Source organism: Molothrus ater, chromosome 2 (assembly GCF_012460135.2).
Source record: "Molothrus ater isolate BHLD 08-10-18 breed brown headed cowbird chromosome 2, BPBGC_Mater_1.1, whole genome shotgun sequence".
Taxonomy (NCBI): domain Eukaryota; kingdom Metazoa; phylum Chordata; class Aves; order Passeriformes; family Icteridae; genus Molothrus; species Molothrus ater.
Genome location: NC_050479.2, coordinates 68,223,221 through 68,250,401, shown reverse-complemented (window position 1 = coordinate 68,250,401; position 27,181 = coordinate 68,223,221). Strand labels below are relative to the sequence as shown.

At 37.4% G+C, this 27,181-nt stretch overlaps 1 protein-coding gene across 5 annotated transcripts in view; it reads left to right on the top strand.

The window, feature by feature from the left end:
• FRY (FRY microtubule binding protein) overlaps positions 1-27,181 on the top strand; it is a 196,528-nt gene that overhangs the window by 150,953 nt on the left and 18,394 nt on the right. For all 5 annotated transcript variants that reach the window (XM_054517889.1, XM_054517894.1, XM_036386661.1 and 2 more), the window contains exons 41-55: positions 63-184; positions 1,040-1,227; positions 2,166-2,260; positions 3,941-4,542; positions 6,132-6,229; positions 6,322-6,492; positions 11,716-11,856; positions 12,610-12,789; positions 13,486-13,647; positions 14,476-14,550; positions 15,597-15,767; positions 21,476-21,676; positions 22,184-22,345; positions 25,753-25,916; positions 26,799-26,988. In XM_054517889.1, the coding sequence (XP_054373864.1) occupies positions 63-184; positions 1,040-1,227; positions 2,166-2,260; positions 3,941-4,542; positions 6,132-6,229; positions 6,322-6,492; positions 11,716-11,856; positions 12,610-12,789; positions 13,486-13,647; positions 14,476-14,550; positions 15,597-15,767; positions 21,476-21,676; positions 22,184-22,345; positions 25,753-25,916; positions 26,799-26,988 (2,722 nt within the window). The remainder of the gene's footprint in view (positions 1-62; positions 185-1,039; positions 1,228-2,165; positions 2,261-3,940; positions 4,543-6,131; positions 6,230-6,321; positions 6,493-11,715; positions 11,857-12,609; positions 12,790-13,485; positions 13,648-14,475; positions 14,551-15,596; positions 15,768-21,475; positions 21,677-22,183; positions 22,346-25,752; positions 25,917-26,798; positions 26,989-27,181) is intronic.

The window sequence follows — 27,181 nt, the reverse complement described above, 5'->3', positions numbered from 1 at the left end:
CTGATTACATTTATTTCAGATAACTCAAAGAAATTTTGTGCTTTGTTATGTATTTCTTTAAGGGCATTTGGTCCACTTTGGTGCCATGAAGATATCACTCCCAAAAATCAGAACACCAAGAGTGCTGAACAGCTCACTAATTTTCTGCGCCATGTTGTATCTGTATTTAAAGATTCCAAGTCAGGTAGTAAATATTTTCCTTTCATAACTAAAAAAATATTCCCTCATGGTCACACTTAATGTTTGTCCTGTGACTTAGTAGATCTGCTTATGCAGCAGCACAGTAAATATGTCTTAACAAGGATGTATGACATATGAAGGAATTGCTTTAAAACAATCATGTTAGATTAAACTGTGCCTAAGTGTTGAATATTTCTTCAAAGCTGTTGGTAGAAAGCCTTTTGATTGATTCTGCCAGATAAAATCTCCTCTGTGTCCTGTTAGTAAAATACATCACAGCTACTAAGTAAATATACTTTGTTAAATTTCTTCTGGCAATAAAAGTTTATTTTTCACTTATTATGGTTTTTAGAACGTCGGGAATGTGCTGATTGCATGTTGAAAACCAGCACAGTCACTAATTAAATAATTTCCAAGATCAAAGCAGAATGCAGCACCAGTATTTATATTAAAGATCTTATCCAAAGCCTTCTAAAGCTAACAGAAAGACTCCTAATTCAATTTGACTTCAGGTTTGGGAGTTTTCAGAAGTTACTCTTGCTGCCAGCAAGAATAGTGGATGGCTTGAAAGTTTGTCCAGGAATTGTAAAAAAAAACTAAGTCAGATTATCAATTTCATACTCCAAATTTTGTTTTTCAGTTAATTCAGCTAATTCAGTTAATTTTCTTGCATTCTGTGCAAAGTAAATGTAAAATTCTCCAAAGGACAGGTGTTTCTGCACCTCCATTTCTCAGTGTTTGCAGAATACACTACCGAGCATATCCTTCTCACAGAGTAGGTTCAGTCTGTTCATGACCCACAGTAAAGTCTGTAATAAAAAAGGAGGGGAAAAAATTGACATTCTGTTCTTTTGCTTAGGTTTTCATTTGGAGCAGCATCTGAGTGAAGTTGCTTTACAAACAGCTCTTTCAAGCTCTTCCAGACATTATGCTGGTCGCTCTTTCCAGATATTCAGGGCCCTAAAGCAGCCCCTTTCTGCACACGCATTGTCTGACCTCCTGTCAAGATTGGTGGAAGTTATTGGAGAGCATGGAGATGAGATTCAGGTATACATATGTAAACAATGCTTCTTAGAACTGTTGATTCAATGCATACTTAATTTCAAATTACCATTTTAACAAGGTGTTCTGGAGTCATGTGATGAAGAGTAGAATGTGGCCTCGGAAAAGGTTACTTCTGAGTTTGCTGAAATCATATGTACCTTAGCTAAGCCTTCATCAAGCTGTGACAATCTTACAATAGCTCTAAAGAGAACAACTAGAAAATTTTAGTAATTGTCACTCCAAATGAAATTTTTGTGATGACCGTTTTTTTTCTTTGCAACTTCATTAATTTGGGTTTAAGGAATCCATCATCTCTCTGGTGATGTAATCTCACAACGTGAAGCAGACACTGTCTCATTCCTCAGAAGTTAGCATGTTTAGGAGTAAAGAAATCTGCACCATCCATAATAATACAAAGCTTACACTGACTTAATTTGATACAGACCTTTCACAGCACTATGATGTTCACTCTGTTTAGCTAAACAGACTGAAATTTTAGAATCAGGGACTATTTACTGCAAGATTCAAGACTTAATAAAGAGAAATACTGGCTCTCAGTAAGAAATAGACTGACATCACCTCCATATTTTATTTAGGTAATGAAACTGCCACAAGATGACAGTAATACTCTGTCACAACTGCTTATGTAGAATTTAAATCAGTGACCTGCAAGTCAGAGGTTCAGTGTGTCATTATCAATCCCTTGATGAGATATGTGCCCTTCTTGCATACCTTCATAGATCATTCAGAGGTAGAAAATAAAACATACTTGTAGGGACATTTTAATGTTCAGGGCAGTGGCTTTGATATGAATGTTGGGGCTTTTTTTCCAGAGAAATTACAGGTTTCAGTAGGCGCCTGTTCCTTTTATGAACTGAAGATTTTTAAATGTTACTTTTTGGAGTGTCTTTGTTAAAATGCTTAACCTCCTGCATTGGCAGGGCTATGTAATGGAGGCACTACTTACTTTGGAAGCTGCAGTGGATAATCTCTCTGACTGTTTGAAGAACAGTGATCTTTTGACGGTGTTATCACGGTAAGAATCTGTTCTTCTAACTGTATTCTTTTCAATATTTTATGACATTAAGTGTGCAGTTCTGCAGTCTAACAGCAAAAAATAATTTTGATAAGACTGATCTCATTTGTAACCTTCTGGGAATCAGACTGTGAGCACATTTCAGTCAAATTTTACCATAGTTGAAATAATGTTGACTGAACTAATAAAACTTTACAATGTGTTGTAAATTCTATCTTGCTGCCACTTGGCTGTAACCTACTTTAACATTCTCTAAAAATATTGTATTTTTGCACCTTTGTGTCATAAACCTGAAAATGTATCTGGGAAGGAACACAGGTTCTGTGGTACTGGTTTAATACAGCATGTCATTCTCAGGTCCAGTATTCCCCAGGAATAAATGATCATGATTTCTTCTCCATAAAACTAGGGAGGATTTTTGTTTTGACATGGATTTTGCTTGATGTGTTGACCATCTTTATGAAACCCTTGGCTTGAAAGTAGACCTTTGTACATGGAGGGAAGTCACAGGCTCACTCTGTAACATGGCTGTTGATAGTACTGAGGGAGATGAATGTCTATTTGACTCCTAATAGTAGCAACAGAATAGGTAAATAATATTTTAAAATATCCATAAGTTACCTGTGCCTTATGTGCAGCACAAAATACCAGGGCTGTCATTTCTGAAGCTAGCAGGCAGGGTGGTGTGCCATGGCAGAGCCCAAGGAGTGCCTTGGAACAGAATAGAGAGGGATAAATACACTTCTACTTCCTAAACTAAGAGCTGTTTATCTTTCTCTGGTGCACATTTCAACAAAGAGCAAGATGGAAAAAAGAGTAGGAAACACTCCAGAAAGCAGTGGGATGCAATATACTTTACCCTGACACTTGATTCCAAGATAAGATTCTCTTCAAGTACTATAGATGGTAGAGACTCATTGTGTATGAGGTAGGAATGGGACCAGAGTCAGGAATTAGCTGTTCTCCAGAGCAAACTTCCCTTGTGTGTATCAACACAGCAAGTTCCTCTGTGCAGATAATTGATAGGTATTGTTTGGATCATCACGTGGTAGTCCAGGAGGCATTAGTCATTGAAATTGAAACACCTACACTTTCTGTAAACATCTTGAACAGATCTTAGGATACAGGCAGGATAGGATGCAATGACACAAATTTTCAGAAGGACATGTCTTGGCAAGACCTTGGGCAAACACATGACAGGTTTCTTGAGGATAATGGGGTATATTTGTGTTTCTGCTTAAGATTTTTCTGCCCACAGTTACCCAGCAAGCAATTGTGCATTTGCCTGCCAGCTGTACCAAGTTCAGGGCTTGCTCCATTGATGAGGGCATTTTAAAGACCAAAGTTGTTTTCAGTTCTCCCACTGTCCCTTTGGGAATTGCCATAAGTCATTTCACAGCTCTGTATTTCTTATCCCCATGTCATTCTTGCCTATGTAGACTGTAGGCTCTCCTGCTCTTGTTTGGTTCAGTGCCACGTGAATCTCATTTCTGTCAGGTCTGTGGGCCTGAGTCTGTCTTCTGGTAAAAAGAAGGCGGGCTGCAATAGATGCTTTAGTGTTCTATTTCTCCCATTTTAATATTTATTTACAGTCTGAAAAATACTTAGCTTGCATCTAATATGTACCCTTTCAAGCTGCGCATTCACACAATGTAATGATGTTTTAAATCTTGGTTTCAGTTCATCTTCACCAGATTTATCATCGAACACCAAACTGACTGCAAACCGGAAGAGCACAGGGCAGCTGAATATGAATCCTGCAGGTGGCAACACAGCCACTGCTGAGCGGAGTAGACACCAGAGGAGCTTCTCTGTACCCAAAAAGTTTGGAGATGTGGACAAATCCTCAGACCCACCACGCAGTGCCACACTAGACAGAATTCAAGCATGCACCCAGCAAGGCCTGTCCTCTAAAACCAGAAGTTCGTCCTCTCTAAAGGACAGTCTCACTGATCCATCCCATATTAACAATCCAACCAACCTACTGGCCACCATCTTCTGGGTTGCTGTGGCTTTGATGGAATCAGATTTTGAGTTTGAGTACCTAATGGCACTGCGGTTGCTGAATAAACTTCTGGCTCATTTGCCACTAGATAAAGCTGAAAACCGGGAGAAGCTAGAGAAGCTGCAAGGGCAGCTGAAATGGGCAGACTTCTCAGGACTTCAGCAGCTACTCCTGAAAGGATTCACTTCCCTTACTACCACTGACCTCACACTCCAGCTCTTTAGTTTGCTGACACCAGTGTCTCGAATATCCATGGTGGATTCCTCTCAAGCTATAGGTAAAACCATTATGCTCTCCTCTCTTTCAGTTTCTGTTGCATTGGCATTTGGTCACAGACCTCATTCAGCTATCTGAACAAAACAAAAAATAGCTGTTTTTCTTTCTCTTTGAATATAGCATAATGTACTTTTGCTTTGAGCTGGGTGAGCTTTTTTTGGAATTCCATAGAAATAACGACCTGTTTCTAGAAAGTGAATCCATTGTGCAACAAGGTTTTGGAGGAGAGAAATCATGTCTTATTTAGCATTTCATTTCTAGGTCTTTAGCATCATATAAAGTTTCTGATTCGTGACAAAGCAAACATGTAAGGAGATTCTGTCAAAACTTCTGTTACCTACTTTGGTCAGTTTTTCGGTTTAATTGTTTCCAGACTATGTCAAACTGCTTGATTTTAAATTAGTGTTTCGTGTTATTTTTTCTAAAAATATAAATATCAAAAACTCTTGTACACTTCAGATAAACTACAGTAGCACAATAGAGAGTGAGGAGAGAATCCTGGGTTATAGGGAAATAAGATAGCATTTTGAAATTCCCCATTATTTAGCTGAGGTTGTGGCCACTTCTTAATTATATTTCTTGAGGAGAGTTTTTGCATTGTTCCAGATTTTTACTCCTCTCTTTTGGTCTGAAACACAGATACTAAGACAAATGTCCAGGCTTGACAATTAACTCATAGCAAGCCTAGACACAGCATAAAGGAATGAATACCATGAACAGCCTGCCCAGCTCTAAGCACCTGTGTGGTGCCTGTGTTGCAGGCTTTGGTTGGGCCATTCACACATTGAATTGCTGTGACAGTACCATCTGGAGGCATCTTTCCTTTTCCCTGAATACAGAGGAAGAGTAGGGAAACTATTATGCTAATTTCAGCAACTTGTTTAATTGTGTATAATGAGAAGGAATGAACAGTTAGAAAATTATTTTCATAGAATAAATTCTTTCTTTTCAAAAAGCAGATTGGATCCAAATACAATTAGTTGACTTCTGAGCTCCCACCTGAACTAGACCAGCTTTTGTTATAGTTGTCTGTTACAGCTGCTGCAGGTATTTCATCAACTACTTTGAGCTATGAGTTGGTGCAGAAGATCTGAATCCCAGTTCCAGACAGCACTTAAGCTAATTACAGCACTTGGAACTTGGTGCATTATTATTACCTTGAACAGTGTAAAACAGTGGAAGCTGTGCCTGGCAGCTGACCAGAACAGTTGTTTATTAATCAATGCTCACTGAATTTCTTTTTGTGTTTTAGCAGCTGTAGTGAAAATGCCATTGGTTAAGACTGTCAATAAGCCAGTTAAGTGGAAAAGATAAAAATTATCTCTAGCAGAAATGTGCTAAAGTGTTTGCAGAAATAGGCTCATGCTTTACAAGAGTATTGTTGCCTAAATGACATACTGGATTTTCAAATTAAGGCACCTTTAAGACAAATGTGGCATGGCCAGTGGTATGATCACCTCGACGGGGTCTGTGTGAGTTTATGGCTAATGTAATATTGAAACTGTGACCTCCCATGAAACACCAATTTAAAGATCGCTGTGGCTCTTGCTGTCCAGAATATATGTTTTATTCTGTATTTTCTTGTTCTAGGATTTCCACTGAATGTTTTGTGTCTCCTGCCCCATTTAATTCAGCATTTTGACAGCCCAAACCAGTTTTGTAAAGATATAGCCGAAAGGATTGCTCAGGTATCAAAATAATTTGCTGTTTTGTACATCCTCAAACCCTGTAAATGCAATTGCCTTGTTCTTGATATGTTTTGATGTTTATATTTAATTAGGTTTGTTTGGAGGAGAAGAATCCCAAGCTATCAAATCTTGCACATGTCATGACCCTTTATAAAACACACAGCTATACAAGGGACTGTGCTACCTGGGTAAATGTGGTTTGCCGTTACCTTCATGAAGCATTTGCTGATATTACTTTGAGTATGGTTACATATCTGGCTGAGGTAAGTTTTCAAAAACTTTTCACTGTTCTAACTCTTTTGTTGCCCAGCAGTCCAAAGAGGTGAAGTGTGCTAGCAAATTACTGGGAGTTCTGCATCTGTTATTTATAATTTAAAAATAAAAGCAGAATTTGGCAGAAAAAAACAGAATTACTTTAAAAAACAGTATTGAACACTAAAACGAAAACTGATACATCTTAAAGCAGATTCCTTCATCAGGCAGTTGGATTTTCTACTGTGAAAGTGAGAGGAAACTGGACATTTATTTAGGTTCCATTGAGGAAAATCAGAAGACTAACTCCACAATGGGTTTTCCAGCATAATAAGATACATCTGTAATATTAGGATCTGATTCTTGATACAAATTTGTATGCATTCCTCTAACACTGAATGGGATCATCTTGCTGCAAAGGTTTTCCCATGTTCATTTTCACCTGTGGAGTTTAGTGTTAATGCAGTGTTGTTACTGGGGCTCCAAGGTTCAGTTCTGCTCTTTAGCACAAAGCTGCTTGATATTGCCCCCCTCGTTGGCAGATCACTTTCAGGACAACATTTTATTACAGGGTTCTCAGATTTGTCCCTTCCCTGCTGAGTTGCCTTCAGTCTCCCCTCTCATCCAGAGAGAAGATAGTTCTGCATTCACAAAATCACAAAATCATTTTTAGGCTGGAAAAGACCTTTGAGATCATCAAAGGTCACCAAATCTAATGCTGCCAAGTCCACCACTAAACCATTTCCCTCACTGCCACGTTTACACATCTTTTAAATATCTCCAGGGATGGTGAGTCCACTCTTTTCCTGGGCAGCCTGTTCCAATGCTGGGAAACTGTTTTCATGAAGGAATTTTTCTGAGCAGTTAATCTAAACCTTCCCTGGCCTGAGACCATTTCCTCTTATACTGTCAGTTGGTACTCTGGAGAAGGGGTTGACACCCACCTCTCTACATAAATTAACTAGCAGCTGCCAAAGGATCTATAAAAAACCCTCAGGCATCTCTGATACTGGCTGGTCACAAATTTGCAAGAGCCTGAAAAGCCAGGTGCTGCTCCCATGGTCACTTAAGGCTCCAGAACAAACTAGGCTCTGCTATGTCAAGCTGCTTCCTCACCTTGCTTGCACATGGAGTCAAGAAATCAATCACATGTGATCTTTAGTGATGGTGAAAGTCATTGAAGGTTCCTGTACGAACCTTAAACAGGACCTTGAGGTTTTTCATTCTCTTTTCAAGTCCAAATGCTCTAGAGAGTTATTAGAGCTCTTGATGACATTGAACCCTCCAGAGTCAAGTGTCTTCTTCACAGTAGGATTGTATTCCTAATAAAAATATGCTATTAAATCCTTTATTAGGATTGTATTCCTAATAAAAATATTCTATTAAAACTATATTTGTAATAAAGAAATGCTGTAAAAAATGTAAATGTTCAAATTCATTCTCTGCTTTCCCAGCCTTGAGAAAGCAGTTGCCCCTCTGTTTTTCCTCAGTGCTCTCTGTACAGTCACTAGGGCTGCACCACCTCCACAAAGGCCATTGCTCCTGATCCTGCTCCCCTTGAAATGGGTTGAGACATGCATGTGGAGACTCTTTTCTGCATGGCTTCCCCTTGCTGTAGATTGGCACCACCTACTGTATCCACAGTAAGCCAGGCAGGCTTTTTACTGTAATTAAGACACATTCCTCACATAGCCAGCAGCAGGATGACAGAGTTGTAAGCACTGACTTCCTTTCTCTGTATTTACATTGAGTACAGCTCTGTTGAGTCATGTCTGGAGAATATTTATATGGGCATAGAGTAGCTGCCAGTCTGGTGGTGTAGCAAAAGACAAGAAACCATCGTATTCAGGCTGCTGTGGCCTTGAATTTTTTTTCCCAGCTTTCAGAATGTTTGCTCTTTTCTTCTTAGTTAATCCCCAGGTCAGGATAAACAATGTGCCCCTGTTTCCTATAAACCAGCTGTGGGATATACTGTCAATTGTTAAAGCCACATAGGTTAACATCCCCACTGGGCAACCTGCACTTGAATGTTAAAGCCATACACAGCCTCAAGCTTTAACATTCCTGGTTCAGTCCCCAACCCTTGGGACAGAGGGATATTGTAAGACAGGCAGTGCTTAAGAATAACAAAGGAAATGGTATTGCAACAGTGACTCTTTCAAACACAGGTGTAGCTTCAGAAGGAGACACTGTACTTAATTTAAGTACTTAAATTAAGACTATGTACTTCAATTAAGACTATGAAAACAAATGCTTTCAGCGCAAAGTAGAAGTTTCAATTATTGCCATTCAGATAAAATTTTGTATTTAACCTGTTCAATGGGAAGTCATTGCTTGTCATCAAGGAGTATGATTCCAGTACAAAATAAAATATTTGAGCTCTGTTATTATGCAAATCTCACAGTGACAAGTAGTGCTCCTTACTTAGTTTTACATATTCTCCATTCATGAAAAATTATCATTTCTTCTAGAAATCTACTAGGAGATCTCAATCTACAGATGAGGAAAAATCACTATTCAGTAGTGCAATAGAACTCTCAACCTCCACAACCAAAATCAGATCAGCATACAAACATATTGCTGAAAGCTTACTTTGGTTTTATGCTAGTTTTTTCAGATTAATTTTTGAAATTTAAACTTTATTCATGGCAGCACACTTATTCTAGGAGCATATCTGAATTGGCATGTTAAATAGGTGACTCATTAAGTCCAGGATCATGTTCAGACTTAATAGGTAATGCTATTAATAGGGAAGAAAGGACAAGAATCCATAGTGCATAGTAATATGCTTATGATAGATTTTTCCACCTCCTCCTTGTTAGATGGTGGTAAAAACATAAGCATTTATAACCTGTTCAAAACCAAAGAATCAGTAGAAACTAAACCATCTGTATTGCAAGGGGAAGCATGCCCTAGATAAGTCATTAATCCGAGTAATGGCTTGTCTCTCAGACATGGCTTTTGAAATGCCCTCTTTATTTCCTCTAAACATTTGTTTGACTACATGGCATTGCCTCAGAGCTGGGTATCTCTTCACAGCCCCTGCCAGATTGGGAGGGACAAAGGGAACTGTCTCCTGTGGTAGCAGCCCAGGCAGCCCTTGAAAGAGAAGGGTCTCTTCTCCACTTTGTTCTGGGGTAGTTGTTGCTTCAGGAAGAGGTCAAATGTTGCTAATGCAGTGTGGACTCCTGAGCCCAGATAAGACTCCAATAGTTACCACACAGAACAAGAGAGGAATCCATAATTCTACAAACCAGGTCATATGAACAAGAGTCCAAAAAAAATAATTCTGAGAACAGTTGTATTTCTTTCTACAAATACAGTGGAAACTCTTTGTCCTGGAATTCTCTTATCCAAATTATGTGCTACCACTACTCCATCTCGCTGCTATTTTTGTTACTTCAGAATTTATATTGCACCAAAGGCATGTTAAGGCTGCTATTCTTTTTTTAAAGAGACATACTCTTTCTTATTGCAAATTCATTATGTATTTAAGGACACACTTGTACTACTAACTGCCACATATATTCATCTGAGCAAGTGAGAACTGACACAGTCCACAAATATGTCAGGTTTAAGGGCCAAGAGCTGTTTCAGTCAACAAATACTTTTGACAACAAATTTGTACAAACTGTAGTGGAAATTACAAACTTTCAGAGATAAGGTTCTTATAACACCTTTCTAAACACCATTTGAGACAAAATTCCCATTATTTCCCCAGAATTCCTTTTCCGATCCCAAAAGAGATTGTCTGATGCAGTGGCCTCTGTCAGAGAACAAAAGAATTTATTTCTGTCATCCAGATACTTTCTTGTAATCCTGTACTGAAATGGCTGATGTGCTGCATGCATCACATGAACTATTTGCAAACAAGGAATCAAACTTTCCATTGCAAGATCCTAATAGAAGGCAAAAAAGCTCCTCGGTAACCCTGTTTTCAAAAAGAATTGCTAAGCACATTTTCAGTAAAGGTATTTGAGAGGCTGACAGTGTCTAAGAGCTGAAGCAGGTTGCCAAACCTTTAATTTAAAAATTCTTCCTGTCTATTTGTAGAGGAATATATAAGTATAATGAGTTTCCTTTATTGTGCTGTTAATGGAATTTGCTCGCTTTGTTTTATGAATCACTAATTGCTACCCACTTTTGCTGATGAAAGAAATCAGAAGATATTTAGTGGGATAAAATAGGTTCCATATTTGCACTGGCATGAAACCTTCTCATTCAATAAAACCAGGAACCTTATCCTTCTATATCCTTAGAAGGATATATGACAATTACCAAAGTCCACTTGGATAAGAATTCAAATTTTTCTCTGATGCAAGGCAGGAGGCAACTTAGAGTTTTTATAAGCAATTTTTTTTTCTAGAATCCAATAACTCAAATAGCCAGTGTTAGAACTTTTTTGTCAGCCTAAATTGGGAGGAGGTGTCTAGTATTCAGGCTCTGATAACCTCCAGTGAAAACATTTGATTGGCTCTGAAATTTGTGGGGTGGGACTGTCACCAGTGCCTGTCACCAGTGAAAGAGCATGCTTGCCTGCCAGGAAATTCTCAGCTGAGATATTTCACACATATACAAACAATTCATGGCTATCTGTTTGCCTCTGGAATTACTGTCATACATACGTATGAGCATTTCCAAGGTTCATCGTGGTATCCCAGGATCTACACTCAGGTGTCTGAAAATTCCAGGATTTAGATCAAGCCCTTCTTTGCATTACTCTCTACAGTAATAGGGGGCAGGGACTCCACCTCCTCCTAAACAGAAAAGGTTTCTTTGGCACTTACAGCCAGTGAGCACTGGCAGTGAAATATATTTGATAAATATTTATTGATGTCTGAATAGTAGTAGTTTTGTTTCTTCAGCAAGTTTTCTTTTTTCTCACTGACTTCCAGCAAATGTAGACATAAAAAGATCCTCCCCTGTTTTTATTGGATGTGCTTACCCAACTACAGTATAAATTTTACCTACCAGTTTACTCAACTGCTGAATGAGTTTTCTGGATAAGTTAGGGCAGGCATATATAAAATATAACAGGCATTTGTCTCCCAACTTAAGCTCTTTTTTGCTTCATGCCTGTGTCATCATCAGTTGTGAAATTATTGTAAAATGGCATTGCAAAATCAGTAAGTGAAGAGAGATGAGGAGTACAATTGCTGTTTGTGAAACTGGTAGCTTTTTTACTTAAGAAGAAATGTCTCAAAATTTTGTTATATTCACTTTTCTTTTAAAAGCTGCTAGAAAAGGGCCTTCCTAGTATGCAACAGTCCCTCTTACAGATGATCTACAGTCTTCTTAGCTATATGGACCTGTCAGCTATTCCTGTGAAGCAGTTTAACGTGGAAGTGCTAAAAACCATTGAAAAATACGTACAGGTAAATACCATATTGTTTCTATATTTACTATAGGAACTTAGCAGCATTTACTCTCCTAAGTTGATTTTTTGTGTGCAGGTTTAAGACTGGATTAGCAGGGAGGGCTGCAAGCGTTTAGTGTGGTACAAAGTTTGTAAACATCCTGATGTCTCATGGCCTTGTGGAATCCCAGAGAAGATTCCTAGCTGTGTTTTCACTGTGGGGGAAGGTTGGGCTTCAGCCTTGGAGTACCTCAGAGCAACCTTAATACCACTCAGAGCCTGAGTGACCATTCTTTAATTACTAGCACAAAGGAAGTGTGGCTTAAGCCCTTCTCTTCAGAAACCTCTGTACCTAACTCTTGACAAGTGAAAAATACATGGCAGTACTAGGAATTCACAGAGATAAAAACCTGTGTCAAGTCTCCTTTTTTGTCAAATGGGGATTTTGCTATGGCCCTTATATTTATTCATGCTGATTAAGACATTCAGCTAGGAGATTTTAAATCCTCTGCCAAGTTGACTTTATCCACAGGTCTCCCAGATTGTGGGCCAGTTCCCTAACAGTGACACCTTAGGCAAGTCTTGGTCTCTGATGTTGAAATTATTCTGCAATTACACAAACACCTTGTCACTGGCCAAGAGAGACAAAGAATACAGATATTCCAATTTTTCATTTTAATTATGTGGTAAAAAATACAACTGTAAAATGTAAATAATCTTGAATGTGTGTGAATCTCACTTTCTGTTTGCTGAGTAAATATATTATTTCTAGAGCATTCACTGGAGAGAAGCCTTGAATATCCTGAAATTGGTAGTTTCTCGTTCTGCCAGTTTAGTTCTACCTTCCTATCAACATAGTGATCTTTCAAAAATGGAAATACATCGAGTGTGGAACAGTGCCTCCAAGGAGCTACCAGGGAAGACTTTGGAGTTTCATTTTGATATTTCAGAGGTATTTTTTGTAGTTTTGTTTCTTAACACCTTAATTCTGTCTTCTCACTGGACTCTCTTACAGCAGTCTTTATCCTGCAAACCCTTGTACCTTTATAGAACTGATTGGTCCTAGTGCCTTTATTAGGCAACTCACTTTATTGTTAAGAAGCTGCAGAACTGTTTGCAGGATTATAGATTATTTCATACAGATAATAGTGAGCTGTTGAGTTTAAAAGGAAATGCAAGCATAAAAAGGCATATGGTACTATTTGCTTTCCTGTCAGTATAGTTCTGAAAAATGCTGAGTATTCTATTGTCAATCCAAGAAAGCATTTCAATACCTGTTGGAAAAGGGCCAAAGTGTTCAGCACTCTTAGAAAAAAAAATTAAAAATATGCAAGAAGTGCAGATTTGAAATTAACTTCATAAGCTTTCTTTGGTTTTTGCTGGTTCTTAAATCAGGAACTTGTGTGGCAGTTGCTTTGAGTATTATCTATCCATGAACATAAGATCTGGCTACTGAGTATGGCAGTTGCTACTCAGACATTGACAATGGAAAATAAGAAACCTACCAAGTGATGAGAAATTTGCTGTACTCCTTATTTTATCCCTGTATATGATCTTCAAAATAATCTTTTCCTCCAACTGAAGCAATATGGCTCTTTTGAGTTCATCCTGAAGCAGGGTGCTACTGAATAATTCCTCTCTGTTTAAGACTCCAATTATTGGGAGACGCTATGATGAGCTGCAGAGCTCTTCTGGGCGAGATGGCAAACCCAGGCCAATGGCTGTCACCCGAAGCACTTCTTCAACCTCATCAGGATCTAACTCCAATGTCCTTGTTCCTGTGAGCTGGAAGAGACCCCAGTACTCTCAGGTAGGTAGCCCACTATACATTAGCAGGTTGCAGTCAGAGCAGCTGAATTAACACATGCTTGGGTCCTTAAATGCTTGTGCCCTCTGTGCCCTGTGCAGCCTGGGTGCAGTGGCAGCACAGCATCTGACCCTGTGTGCTGTCTTTCTTGGACTCAAAAATGGACTAAGTTATGTCCATCTTTTATCCCATAGCTGTTTTTCTTTCAGCTTGCAGGAAATGCATCTCTCTCAGACCTCTTAAGTCTAGGTCAGATTTAAGTAAACACAACACATGAGTTCAGATTTTAGCAAGGGTAGATAGCTTGTGCAACTTTTAAGTTGTTTTCTTGAGAAATTCAATAAAAAGAACAATTTTCTTAGAAGTGATATTTGATTACCTTAATGATTTTGTTTATCTGCCAGTTAAAATAAAGCCATGCAGCGTAAGCTTATTTTTTGCTCTTTTCTCTTTTTTGATATAGCAGGTTATACAGCAGTGACTCAAGCCCAATTCCGGAAAAAAAACCAACCAAACAAAAAAACATGTACAAAGTTTAGTTTTAGGCTTCTGAACTGTCTTTTTGAAGTGATGCATATGAGCCAATGTTTTTTTTTTTATATATATTCAATGGGATTTATAGACTAATTTAAATATAATAAACAGCAAAATCATTAACAGCTATTTTTATGTTTCCTTGATGCATAGTTGCTCTAAAAGCAATCCTTTGAGCATTTAATGACTAATTCTTTGGTTGGTTCCTCCTGATTAAAAATTGCTAATGTATGTTTCTAACCACAGGGAGAATGCATGGTTAAAAAATGCTCACTTGAGAAACATCTTGTTTTCTAGAAAAGGACGAAGGAAAAGCTCGTGCATGTCCTTTCCCTGTGTGGTCAGGAAGTTGGGCTGAGTAAAAACCCTTCAGTAAGTAGCCTTGTATTGACCTGTTTTCTGTTTCATCATGTCCTAAGCACTGAAAGTGAAGAACTGTGTCTCCCAGAGCTGCTGACCAGATTTGAAGCCACTGCTGTCACTATCCTTTGTACTGACCCAGGCTGTGTTTCTCAGTATATGGACCAGGGAGTGGATGGCTTTCACAAAGTAAATCCAAAGGTTTACTTTGGGAGCTATGTGTGGTTTTCCTGTGAGAATCTCTGATGCTGTAGATTTTACTTTTGCCATCTCAGTGGGTAGAGAGTAACAATCTCTGTATTAACAATCCAGAGCCTTTATAAAGTAAAAAATTATATTACAGAAATAAAATGGGAGGGGAAAGGGTGCGTGTGTCTGATTTTTCCATTAGACACTAGTTCTGATGTTACTCTTTAAAAATTAGTGTTATCTGGTGCCAGGAAAAGGGTGATTGATCACCCAGGGTGGGAAACTCTTAAAATATTTATTAAATATTTTCTACAGCAGAAAAGAAAATCTTCTCAATGTTTTTGAACATGGTATATGTCACTTCTATAATGGAGAACAGGTCCTTTGTTTCTGCAAGACAGGAACTGTTTAATTTGTGCAACTAAATTGCAAATATACTCAGTAGGAAAGAAAAAAATACAGCTTGTTGTATTTTCTAATCTTGACATATTTTTAACAACTTATTAACTGCTGGAGGGTTTTTTTAAATGAACTTATTGTATCATCCCCTTGACAGTATTTTCTCTGCTAAGTTCTCTGAATTTTGTTCCTATACATGTATACAAACATCCAGGCAACATCAATCTGCAGCCTTTAGGAGGTAGCTGTAATATTCTTGGATGTGTTCCCACAGTATGAAGTTGTTTCTTTGTACAAGTTTAATCTGAAGGCACCTGTCCAACATAAATAATAAAGAGTGTTCTAAAAATACTCAGTGAAGGAATTAGGTGTGTACTGGAAATACAGTCTTCTGAATAACCAATTACAGCTTTTAGGAAGAAACAACCAGAGGGAACAGTTTGTAACAAAAGAAATCCTTTGAATTGTAGGTGATTTTTTCTTCCTGTGGTGATTTGGATCTGATTGAGCACCAGACGAGCTTGGTCTCTTCAGAAGACGGAGCAAGGGAGCAGGAGAACATGGATGATTCAAACAGTGAACAGCAATTCAGAGTCTTTAGGGACTTTGATTTCCTAGATGTTGAGCTGGAAGATGGGGAGGTACAGTATATTTTCTCTGAAACGGCTTTTTTATTAAAACACTTTTATACTCCTTCTGCTTAACACTTCTCTTCTTGTAACATAAAACTTCAACTGTGTAGCTATAAATGTACTTTTAGGTTCAGATTATTTATGATCTTGACTTAGTGTTTATTTCAGTAGCATAACAGTAAAAAGACTACCACACCCTTCCTTTCTGAATCTACTTTAGGAAACACTGAAAAACTGGTAGTGGAAAATAAAGCCTCTGTTCTAGTACCTTTTTGCTGAACTTACTTTTAAGTGAACTTATTTTAAATAAAATTTGTAAAAAATTAAATTGTTAAGAAAATATATATATCTTCTGATTAAAAACGTATAAAATGAAATTGTTCCAAATCTGTTGGTTCATAAGGAACCCTCTGAGACATTAATTCAGGCCTTCAGGCTGCTGTTATTCCTGCAGCTGCCGATGAAATCACTTAGAGATGTACCTTCCACTCTGCTGAGGTGTCTGTGATTTCATCATTTCATGCAGGAGCTAAACAAAATCCTCAGCACCCAGATCAAGTCTTGACAGGTGAAGGCTGTCAGCTCACCTTGAGCTGAAACTGCTGAAGGGAAAAACTGATAAATTTTGGAGGGCTACACCCTTTAACCTTGCTAATATCAAACTTGGGGTATTTCTTTCTATTTGATCAGGAAAAACCAAAAATTAATATCTGTTGCCAAACAAGTCTAACAATTTTGTTGCTGGTTAAAAAATCAGAAATTGTTAGTTGTTTTGAAGGACTTAAGACTCAGATGACTTAATTGTGGACTTGTTTTTAACATGAATTCTCTCAGTCATCACTCTTAGCCCTGAGAAGAACATGTGTACAGGAAGAAATATTCTTTTTTCTACCTATTTGTATTACAGTAATAAAATAATTTTAGGTAAACAGAACACTCAGGTGTGAACTCATGTATGTCTGAATTTTTTTTTCCAATGAAGAGAAAGGATGAATGAATGGGAAAAAAAATGTCCCAAAGTCCTTATTTTCCCAAAGTAGGAATTTCTGTATCAAAATTAGAAGTCTTGGCTCACAGATGCCAATGACTTTGCTAAGGGAAAAAAAAAACCAACCCAAAAAAAACCCCCAAACCCCACCAAAAAAAAAAAAAAAAAGAAAAAGAGAAGAAAAAAAAAAACTGAAAGGGTAGTTGGCAGCAATGGTTGAAAATACATTAGAGAAATATTGAAGGAGCTTCAAGGTTCTGAACAAGGATGAATGATAAAACAATAATGCCATGTTGTCTGGCAAAAATACACAGGCTGCAGTAATTTCTGTGTCTTAAAAGCTTTCAGGATATTACAAAGATGTAGGACTGCAATTTTGACTGAAAATCACTTGATAATTTTTTGTCCACTGAAATTCAGGAATTTCTTATTTCTCTTCACCACTTAAAATTATATAGAGAGTATAATTGTGCACAAAAATTCCTTTTAAAATAAATTTACTTTCATGGCCTGTGACTCTGCAAAGATTTTTTTTTTACACATCTGGCCAGCTTCAAGACTGAGGCCTAAATTAATTGATATCTTTACAGCCTTAAATTGGTCATGACACAGATATCAAGCTTCTCTAGTTTTATGTGAAGTAAAATTAGAAATGTTGAGTTTCACTTAGTGGTTTTTTAATTGCCACGGATTGCATTCCAAAGTTTAGTTCAGATTTGGCTTACTACTGTTTTAAAAATAAACTTAGACCTAGTGTAAAAGGCTACTTCTCTAATGACTGAGTTGAAACTCTAACATTTACATCATATCTGAGTGTGGTACATTCATAAAAATGAAAAAACAGTGTCAGAAAACTAAAGCTAGCAAGAGCAACATCAGTCCTTCAAAAAAGTGCATATGATTTTAACAGCCCAGTGATGCTTGGATCATCCCCAGACAACAAGGTATATTTGATTGAAATTTCCTAAAGATGTGAAAGCAAGAAATAGTTATTTTCAGACATAAAAGGAAGAGTTGAAGTTTCTGTGATGATATTTGTTAAAATTGTAGGCAAATGTTTGTCTATGATGTCTTTGATGCAGTGATTTTACATAGATTCTTTCTATTTGTTTTTCTATCTGTTATATCTGCTACCCAGGAACTTCAGGTAAGAATGCTACTTGAACTCAGATGTGCCAGCATATGTTATGCCTTCTTGCAAATTTTTATTGTAGAATAACATCATAGTTTTGCTGTTGCCTCCCCCCTTCAGTGTGTGTGTAGGTGAGTGTGTGTGTGTGTGCTTGCAATTCTGACAGGTGCTTCATTTTTTGTCTTGTATTAGAAATACTTTAGAGGTCATTTTCAAACATTCTGCTTCATTTTGAGTTTGTTTTTGACATGTTCAACAGTCTTCACAAATTTTAAAAGATCTTAATTCTAGTATCAGTGTTTTTCAAACTGAGCCCTTTCTCCTTGTGATATCTTTGTGCATGATGAATGTGTAGAAACTTGATTATCTATAGAGTTTGGGCCATTTGTTATTAGGGGCCAATTATATATAATTTCTACCTTTTCTGTTGTGGCATATTGTCTCCTGTTAGCATCTTCCTAAAGCTGATATCTGAGACCTCTTAAGACAGTTTACATCATTGCTATGAGACTCAATTTAATTGAATTAATTAATTAATTAATTTCTACAGCCTAAATTAATACAGCTGTATGGTCCTACCAACTTTGCTGGACTCATTTACCCTGTGAGGAAAGCTGAAAAGACACATCAGTCATTGCCAGTTTGGGACCTAAATTTTAATTTTGTCAATGCATAGAGAGAACTGAAACGATAGAGAATTTAATGAGTTGTACAAATAATACAGAAATCAGCAACCTCAGGATTTGCATATCTGTTTCTGATAGTTTGTATATCAGTTATTATGCAAACACAACCCCCAAAAATCTTTGTATCAAAATGCCTGTGCTGTAAGAGATACTTCCATATGGAAATAGTGCCTTGCTATGTACTTCCACAATGCTTCTTCATATGCCCTACAATATTTGAGTGTTTCCACTAACTTTGCATACTTTGTCAACACAGTAAGGATGAAAATTTGTGTGAAAGAGGTTTTGCATGATTCTTACTGCCTCTGTGGAGGAACTTTACTGCTCTCCCCCACACAGGACTACTTTCCTTTCTGTCTCTCCTTTCCCCTGGGCTGTTGTAAAGTTTGAACTAGCTGCAAGGGCACATCTGCTCCTTTACTGAGGGTGGTGACTGTAGGAAGTTCTGTGTGGTACCTGCTCCCTGCTGGCCAGACACACTTAGAATGTGACTTTTCCTCTGACTTTATGTGTACCACTGGTGACTTCTCAGATGGGAGATGGCTTTGCTCCTGCTGTAGATAAAAATGAACAGCCTCTCAAATACATCTTTGCTCTTTCTTGTTAACTGTGGAAGAAAGATTGCTAAATAGACTACAAAAACAACTCTATCTTCATAGACATCTGATGACCTCTTGTTTAAATTCAGTATGGTTCTGGGTGCCCCTGTAGCAAACTTTCACTAATCCAAATGCTATGGGTATTTGAATTATAATGTCTCATCCCCTTTCCCTAACTTTTAATCCACTACCCCTTCTAACTGCATGACTTGGAAGTGTCCCTTTTGTTTTTCTTCTTTTTGCTGGCTTCCTTCTTTAAAGCATTGCAGAATAAAACTGCAACAGGAAATATTTCCATAGACATGGGCTGCTAAATTTACTGATGGCTTTACAAGGCATTCTGAGGATAAGGGTCATCTTTGCTTGCTTGCTTATTTATGTCATTTTGTCATTTGTTAGTTCAGTAATTGATGTGTTTGTGGAGGATGTCTAATTGCTGCATGTGTCCTCCAGCGTTTGAGGGGGAGAATGGACAACCAAAGAATTTGTTAAAATAAATAGGTTGGAACTGAACAGTCATTTTTATGATTTAAAGAATCTGACTCCTTAAGTCAGATGTGTTCTGTTCTCTTTCCACACAAAACTACCATATGATACCAATCCCAGGATGAAAACACAGGGTTCTTCCAATAATGTGCCAGGCTTCATAACAATTTCACCTTAATTTTTTCTTCATTATAGTGCATTCCTCAGTTTTAAATGTTCTTGTGAATTGCAAGGATTATCTTTTTCCTTAAAAATATTTGTTTCTATTTTCATCATATTTGTTCATTAAAAGGTGAGCTTAATGTCATGAAACTGAACTTTCCCTCCTATTCAAATTCCACAGTCCATTGCATTAAATGGTAATGATGCAAAATAAGATCAATTTGTGCAAGTGTGTTGATTGTTAAGGAGGTAAGATTGCAATTTAATTCATTGCACATTATGCAGTTTGGTCCCCATTCAGTAAATGTCTGAGTAGTCCCAAAAGAGCATCACTCAAGTGTTTAAAATCACAACTCTTGCTGAACTGAGACCTCTTTCTCAATCACTGCACTGGTCATAGTTTTGATCCACATAAACCCAGGAAATAATCATAATCAGTTATTTGATAATAATATTGTTTCTCAGACAGAACTATATTTTTTTTCAAATTAATATTTAAGTATCACTGTCAGCTTGAATTTTCACCAATTGACTTGCTTGTTTAAGAGCATTGCAACTTACAGAGTGTTGTTTAAAACAGGCAGCCCTGAACTTTAAAAGGAAACATTTTTCTCTATAAATTTCCTTCCCATGTTGATGCAGAGTTGAGGGTTGTCACCTAGGTAAAGTACCCAAAACTGCATCTGAATACTTCTGGGGAAACCTTTCTTGCTGTGTAAGACCCCTTTTGCCTCTGGAGGTCCATGGCAGGAGCAGCTGTGGATGTGGTCCTGCATTTGCCAGAGAGGAGCCTGGCTAGACTTAGGAATGGAGCAAGAGATTATTGCAATCAGGGAAAAGGCATACAGTCCACTGGAGAATATATAAAGTAAATAAATGGAAAAGGGGTGGAAAACTAATTGTCATCTTTATACATGAAAGAAATCAAGTGAGCTTTTTATCAGTTCAGCAGCCTAACCATTAAGCAAATGGTTGCACAATTTGCTTAATGCACTCAGCTTTATGGAACTGTGTGTGGGATCAGAACTGGAAGTCTGATAAATATGAAATGTTTGGTCCATTTGACTGTGTCCTTTTTAAAGTGTGAGATCACAGGCAATGCTTATCAGGCTATTCCCAAAATATAGTTTCAAATCATTCAAGTAGATTAAAAAATAAGCAATATGGGCCTAGAATAAAAGTTTAAAAGGTGTGCTGCTTAAAGTGTTACATTTTTTGTCTGAAGCAAGGGTTTATTCAAATCTACTCACCATTATGGTTATATATATGAAACAAAGAATCTAAAATCTTTAACATAAGTTTTGCAATTGAACCATTAGTATAATCTGTGCTTCTAATACTTTTAAACATAAAAAAGTCTTTTAAAATTGCTTTCAAACTTTTCCTTTGCGATCACTGCTCTACTGGTATCAAGGAGTGTGTATTTGTGGACTTACCAAAACAAATTCTTAAATTAGCAAATGCATGAAAAATATCTAATACTGAAAGGACTGAGTGTTCATTTAACTGCCATTTCCATGCTTCTGCTCTTATCTCCAGGTGAACAAGCAAGATAATGCTTATTTCAAGTTTTTTCTATATTTTTACATAAAAATATTTCTGGAGCTAACTTTAGCACATGATTATTTTTATACCAAGGAAGCTGACCCTCTGTCTGATTTCAGGGTGAGAGCATGGACAACTTCAACTGGGGAGTGCGCAGACGGTCCCTGGACAGCCTGGACAAGTGTGACATGCAGCTGATGGAAGAGAACCAGCTCTCAGGGAGCACACCCAGCCTGAACAAAATGAACCATGAGGACTCAGATGAGTCCTCAGAGGAGGAGGACCTGACCACCAGCCAAATCTTGGAGAACTCAGACCTAGTAAGTTGAAGACTTGAATTTAGGAAAAGATAGGGTGGAGGGTTTAAATAAGCTGGGCTTTTAGTTTCCTCTGCCCAGGTGCAATCTAATGAGCTGAAATTGGTCGGTGCATTTTCCCTTATTTGCAAAGGTAAACAAGAATTTTAATGCAAAGTTTGAAACACATGAATCATCAGATCTTATTATTTGCCTTTTTTTTACTATGGGACAATTTTTCACAATTGGCCAATAGTAAATATTTCTGATGTATTTAATGCTTAAAGAAATAGAACAAGACTCCAGGTTTAGAAAATCTAAATGGTTTCAGATTTTCATTGCTCACTTCTGTGATGCTTTTAATAAAAATTTTATGACAGAAATATTGAAAGGATTCTGTCTATATACAAACAAAGAGAGCCACTGTCACTGCACTTTAAGACACTCTCTGCTTTGCATGTTCATGAAAGCAGCATGTGTTAGGGTAGCTGTATACTCAGTTCTTTTGTGGTTTTGTTGTCTTTTAAACAGATTATAAATCTTTCCCCATCTGAGGATGCAAATCATATTGACTCACTTTCTACATCATGTGACACAAACTCAGCAGACCCTCATCATTTTAACATGGGAACATCCAGCTTTGATGTGTCTTTGCCTGGTATGAATAATCTCCAGGTGTCTGAAGGACCCAAGGTGAATACATTTTTTTCTTTCTTTTCCAACTGGACTTTATTTTATGTAACACTGTTACAATTTCTTTTGCTTACAGTTCATAAAGAGTTTGATCTGTGAAAACAAGTACATTCTGGCTTCCTCTGCCTAGTGGCATAGTACAATACATTCATGCACTGCTTCACTTGCTATCATTTCCTTTCTACTTATACTTTCTTCATTAAGAGATTTTATTTATTGTTTCTTAAATATGTTGCACTACATATGCACCAAAATAGTACAAGCTCATCAGAAGACAAGTTCATGAACTGGCTACAAGTTACAATTCCAAGGCAAAATTCTTTTGTTCTTCATGCTGAATTAAAGAACAATATGCCAGCTCATGTGGTGGGTGTATGCATGTATTCTCTGAAATATTTTTGTATGTGGGGCCCTATTGTACAGTTGTGTGCCCTGGATTCAGTGCTTGCCTTTTGGCAGACACACAGAAATTTTAAATTCATGACCACAATATTAAACCATCCTGGGGGTGGGGAGGCAGGATTTGCAAGGATACAGCAACCATGTTCAGCAGATTATATTTCAGAGAACTGTATCAGAAGAAGAAGACAAAGCAAGGTTGGTAAATCATTATCAGTATGGGGATGGTTTCTTTAATTTCCTGTTCAACAGTACTTGCTCATGAGAGATGAGGTGAGCCTACTCCTTTCAGTGTCTCTCCAGAAATACAATCTGGGTATGTGAATTAGTGGCTTGATAATACTGTTGGCTTCTGTCAGTAAAGCTTCTCTGTCATGTCTAAATTGAGTGACTTCTGCAGAAAGAGCAGTGTATGAGACTGGGGCAGAGGAAGAATATATCTTCTGTAATCATTGGCTTTCCTTTTTGCCCTTGCCCCCTCCAAATGCAGCCACACAAAAAACTGATACTGCTAGCACTGCAAGTTTCAGAAGGAATGGAAACTTCTACAGAAGAGGTCATAGAAAAGGAGGTTGGAATTGTGCTGAATATTGAACAAATTGTTTGTGAAAGAAACCACTGCAGTAGGAAGAAAAGATGGGAGGAGGGAAGTGTTTGTAAGGATAGGAAAGGAGGAGAACCTCTCCAAACAGTGGCTGGGGAGAAGGTAAACTCATTATCATTTGTCAAAACAACTGTTGGTAGACAAGTAGCCACATAACAACCATAAACAGCAGAAGCTGGCAGGATTTCAGTTCAGGAAGCAGCAGTCAGAACAGACACATTTGCAGGTGGGAACTGCAGCTGACCTCATGCATCCAGCTGCAGTAGCTGGTGTGTACTGAAAGAAAGAACTGAAAATCACAGCTTAGGAGTTCAGTGTATGTCTGGGAGTTTAGAATCTTTACTTTCAAAATCTCTTTAATGTCCCACATGCCAATATTCATCAAAAATGAAAAGCTTTGGAATAAATAAGTGAAGAATGTAAAATCGGAGCAATTTATTGTGGAATTGACAGGCAAATTCAGCTAGTCCTGGTAGAGATTTGTTATTGGTGTAAAATACAGCCCAGGTTACAATTGTCACAAAGATGATTGAATTGGTCAGCACAGAATGCCCTGTTGGTGGGGTTTTTGCCTCAAAGGTATTTTGTCCTAGTGTGCATACTTCTGTATTTTTACTCAAAATAATTTGGAGTCAATGTAAAGAAGAAGTTATCCAGTTTTTAGTCAGAAAACTTGAAACTTAGAGCTATATACTTTTTAATTTCCTATCACAAAATCTGAGCTCTTTACTGTTTCTCTTTTCCTCTGAATTCTTCTTTTGAGAGAGATCTGAGAGGTGTCATCAATGCGAAGGAAATTTTCCTTTACTTCTTCAGTGATTTACAAAATGTTTAGTTGTTGCATCATAAGCAAAACCAAAAATATCTCAGCCTTTAAATAGATACAGCAATTGAGAGAAATAGACTGATTATGTAGCCTCTTCCTAGATGTTTCAATGCCAAAATCCACATATTATCGTTAACAGCACTTAATTAGTTAAACTAACTTTCTATTAAAGATAGTGGGATAATTTTATGAGAGTTACAAAAATTCACATGATGCTATATTATGTATTTTTCCGGTTACCTAAACTCACATATTTCTGAAAGTGTACTACAATCCTCCATTAATATCCAAAGTTCACTTTTCTATTTTGCTTTTGGGGCATAATTTTAGACTCCAGTGGATGGGAGGTGTTTGCTCCCTCTTCCTTCCTCCCTTGCTCTATCCCATCAAAATGTGTTTTCCTCCTACAGACTCTGTCATTGCAGTGAAGAAAATGCAGTGGTTCTTTCAAGCTAATTTTTAATATATGAAACTGGTTACTACTAATTATTTCTTGAATAAGCATGAAACATTAACACTTTTTACCAGGTGCTTTGGTTCCTATTCTGATAATTCAGACATATATCTTGCATTTCTCTTTTCACGATGGTTCAGGCTCTGATTCATTTAATTCACCCTGAACTCAGGAACATTTCTACCTCTTTTGCTTAGAAAACAAAGCAAACCAAAAGATTATTCTACTTAATTTCTGATCCTGTCCCCTCTGTTGCAAGTCTTGTTTAATTTTTACAAATACAAATTAATCCATAATTAATCTGTAGGATCTCCAAGCAGACTTGATAAACTGCAGAGGGCCACTTTTCTCATTTAATTCCACTTGCCACAGATTTCCCTCCCTATTCATTCCCAGCACATGTATGTGCATGCACATGGGCATATGTACACAAAGGTTTGAGCAACCCACTGCAGTCATCCCTACAGGAAGTGCTTTGGGTGCTGTGGATGAAGCAGACAAAAGCCAAAAGATTAAAGCTGAAACAAAACTTGTTCAGACTAAAAAAGCAAGAGAAATTGGAACGTTTCAAAAAGAAATCATGACCTTTAGGTGCTGATAGATGAAAAAGGAAGGAAATTTAGCATAATACTTTAAATGGCCTGTTAGAATGCTTGGACTCCTCTTGAGTGTAAATGACATGCTAAAATTAATTCCCAGTTCTAAACATGCATGGAGTCTTCCAGACAGTAATTGTTTCCAATATATTCTGAGAGGCTTTAGTACAGTCTTGGACACTGTAAAGTGTTAAGAGACAAGGACAGACTGACAGTAACAACAACCCTATTGTTTTTTTGAAAAATTACTTCCTTGCTTTGTTGCCACATGCATTGGAATCTGAAATTCTTTGCTAGACAAGTTGAAAAAATGCCTTAAAAATAATATTTATCCAAGACAGAAAGTTGAGCAAATACAGTATTTTTGAAGAAGTGTAAGTTGATTAATGTCATTTATAATCTGTGGCTTTATATCTGTGCAGTTTAACATGTTGTCAGATGGGTTTTTTCATTAAATGCTTTCTATTTATTAGAGGAATTAACTTACTAATTTGCTGTTTTCTAAGACATCATCCTTCACTCCCCTAGGCTGAAGCTGTACCTGAAGAACAAGATATAGTAGTCCATGAGGATGACCTTTCAGGGTCTACCAATGAACTCCCTGGAGCATTTGAATGCAGTGATAGCCTTAGCCTGGATATGACAGAAACTGAAGAGAAAGCTGACAGGCTGGAACAATTTGCTCTTGCTAGGTACTTTGATGCACTATTATTCACACAAGTTCTTTTACAATGTACAACAAAATGATTGCAAGGTGGTAGTTAATGGAATGGTTTTTTTAGCCACAGGAGTTATAAAATTCTCATGAGTTTGAAGCAATGAGAAGACAATGCCCTAATTAGCTGCATATTATCCCATATTGTATCTTATTTTTCCTAGAATGAAAACCAAGCTTTTCATTCTAGGAAAAATAAGATACAATATTTACATGCAACTATGCAGCTAGGAATTATGTATATAATATGCTTAATTAAAATAAAAAGGAGGATTTTTAAAGATTTGCAGTAATACAGATATTACTTAGGTACCTGTTCAACAGATCAGATGTGTATTCATCTTTCTGATTTCTCATGAAAGAAAGTCTCAGTATTGTTAAAAATCCCAGCTATATGCTCTTAAGGCTGAGTGTAGCTGGGTATGTGAGTGTGGCTGGACCCCAGTATATATTATAAAAAGGCTTTAAGATTTTCTTTTACATGCTATCTGGAGCTCTTTCAGATTTTGGATGCTGAGTTAGACTGCAGTTAGCCTGGGGAGGTTGAGGGAGAGAGAGCTTTATTCTCCTGTGAAGTTTCAGCCTTCTTCTGGGAAATGATTGTACAAGAAAACAATTCGAGTGTTCTGGGATGGAGGAAGATAGATGATAACAGCCTGAAGATAGGGAATCTGATTTGGAGGTTTTTCTCATTGTGGCCAACATCTTGTCAACCTTCAAAAGTAATTTGAAAATTCATTCATATTTTTAGGAAGGTGCTGTAATTGGTCCTGTGATTTTATCTCTCTGCTATAGCGTATTTTATCTGCCGCCTTCTTGGTATTCTCCTTTCACCACCTTTTTCTGTTTCCTCCTTCAGTTTTGGAGATGTTGATCGAAATGCCTCCCCTCCTCCCTCCCCATTTTTTTCCGCCATCCTTGCTGCATTTCAGCCAGCAGCATGTGATGATGCAGAAGAAGCCTGGCGCAGTCATATCAACCAGCTCATGTGCGACTCTGATGGCTCCTGTGCAGTTTATACATTTCATGTGTTCTCTTCCCTGTTTAAGGTGAGAAAATAAGTTTAAGATGCAAAATCAGAATTTTTGTGTGTGGCAATTAGTGTTTCTTGATAGCAGCCCCAGTAATGAACTACTAGATATATAACTTTACAAACAGACTGCAGGAACAGTAACTGCAAGAGACAAGGAAATAACCTTTTTAATCTTAAACTATTGGTAATCTATTCTTTTATCTCAAACT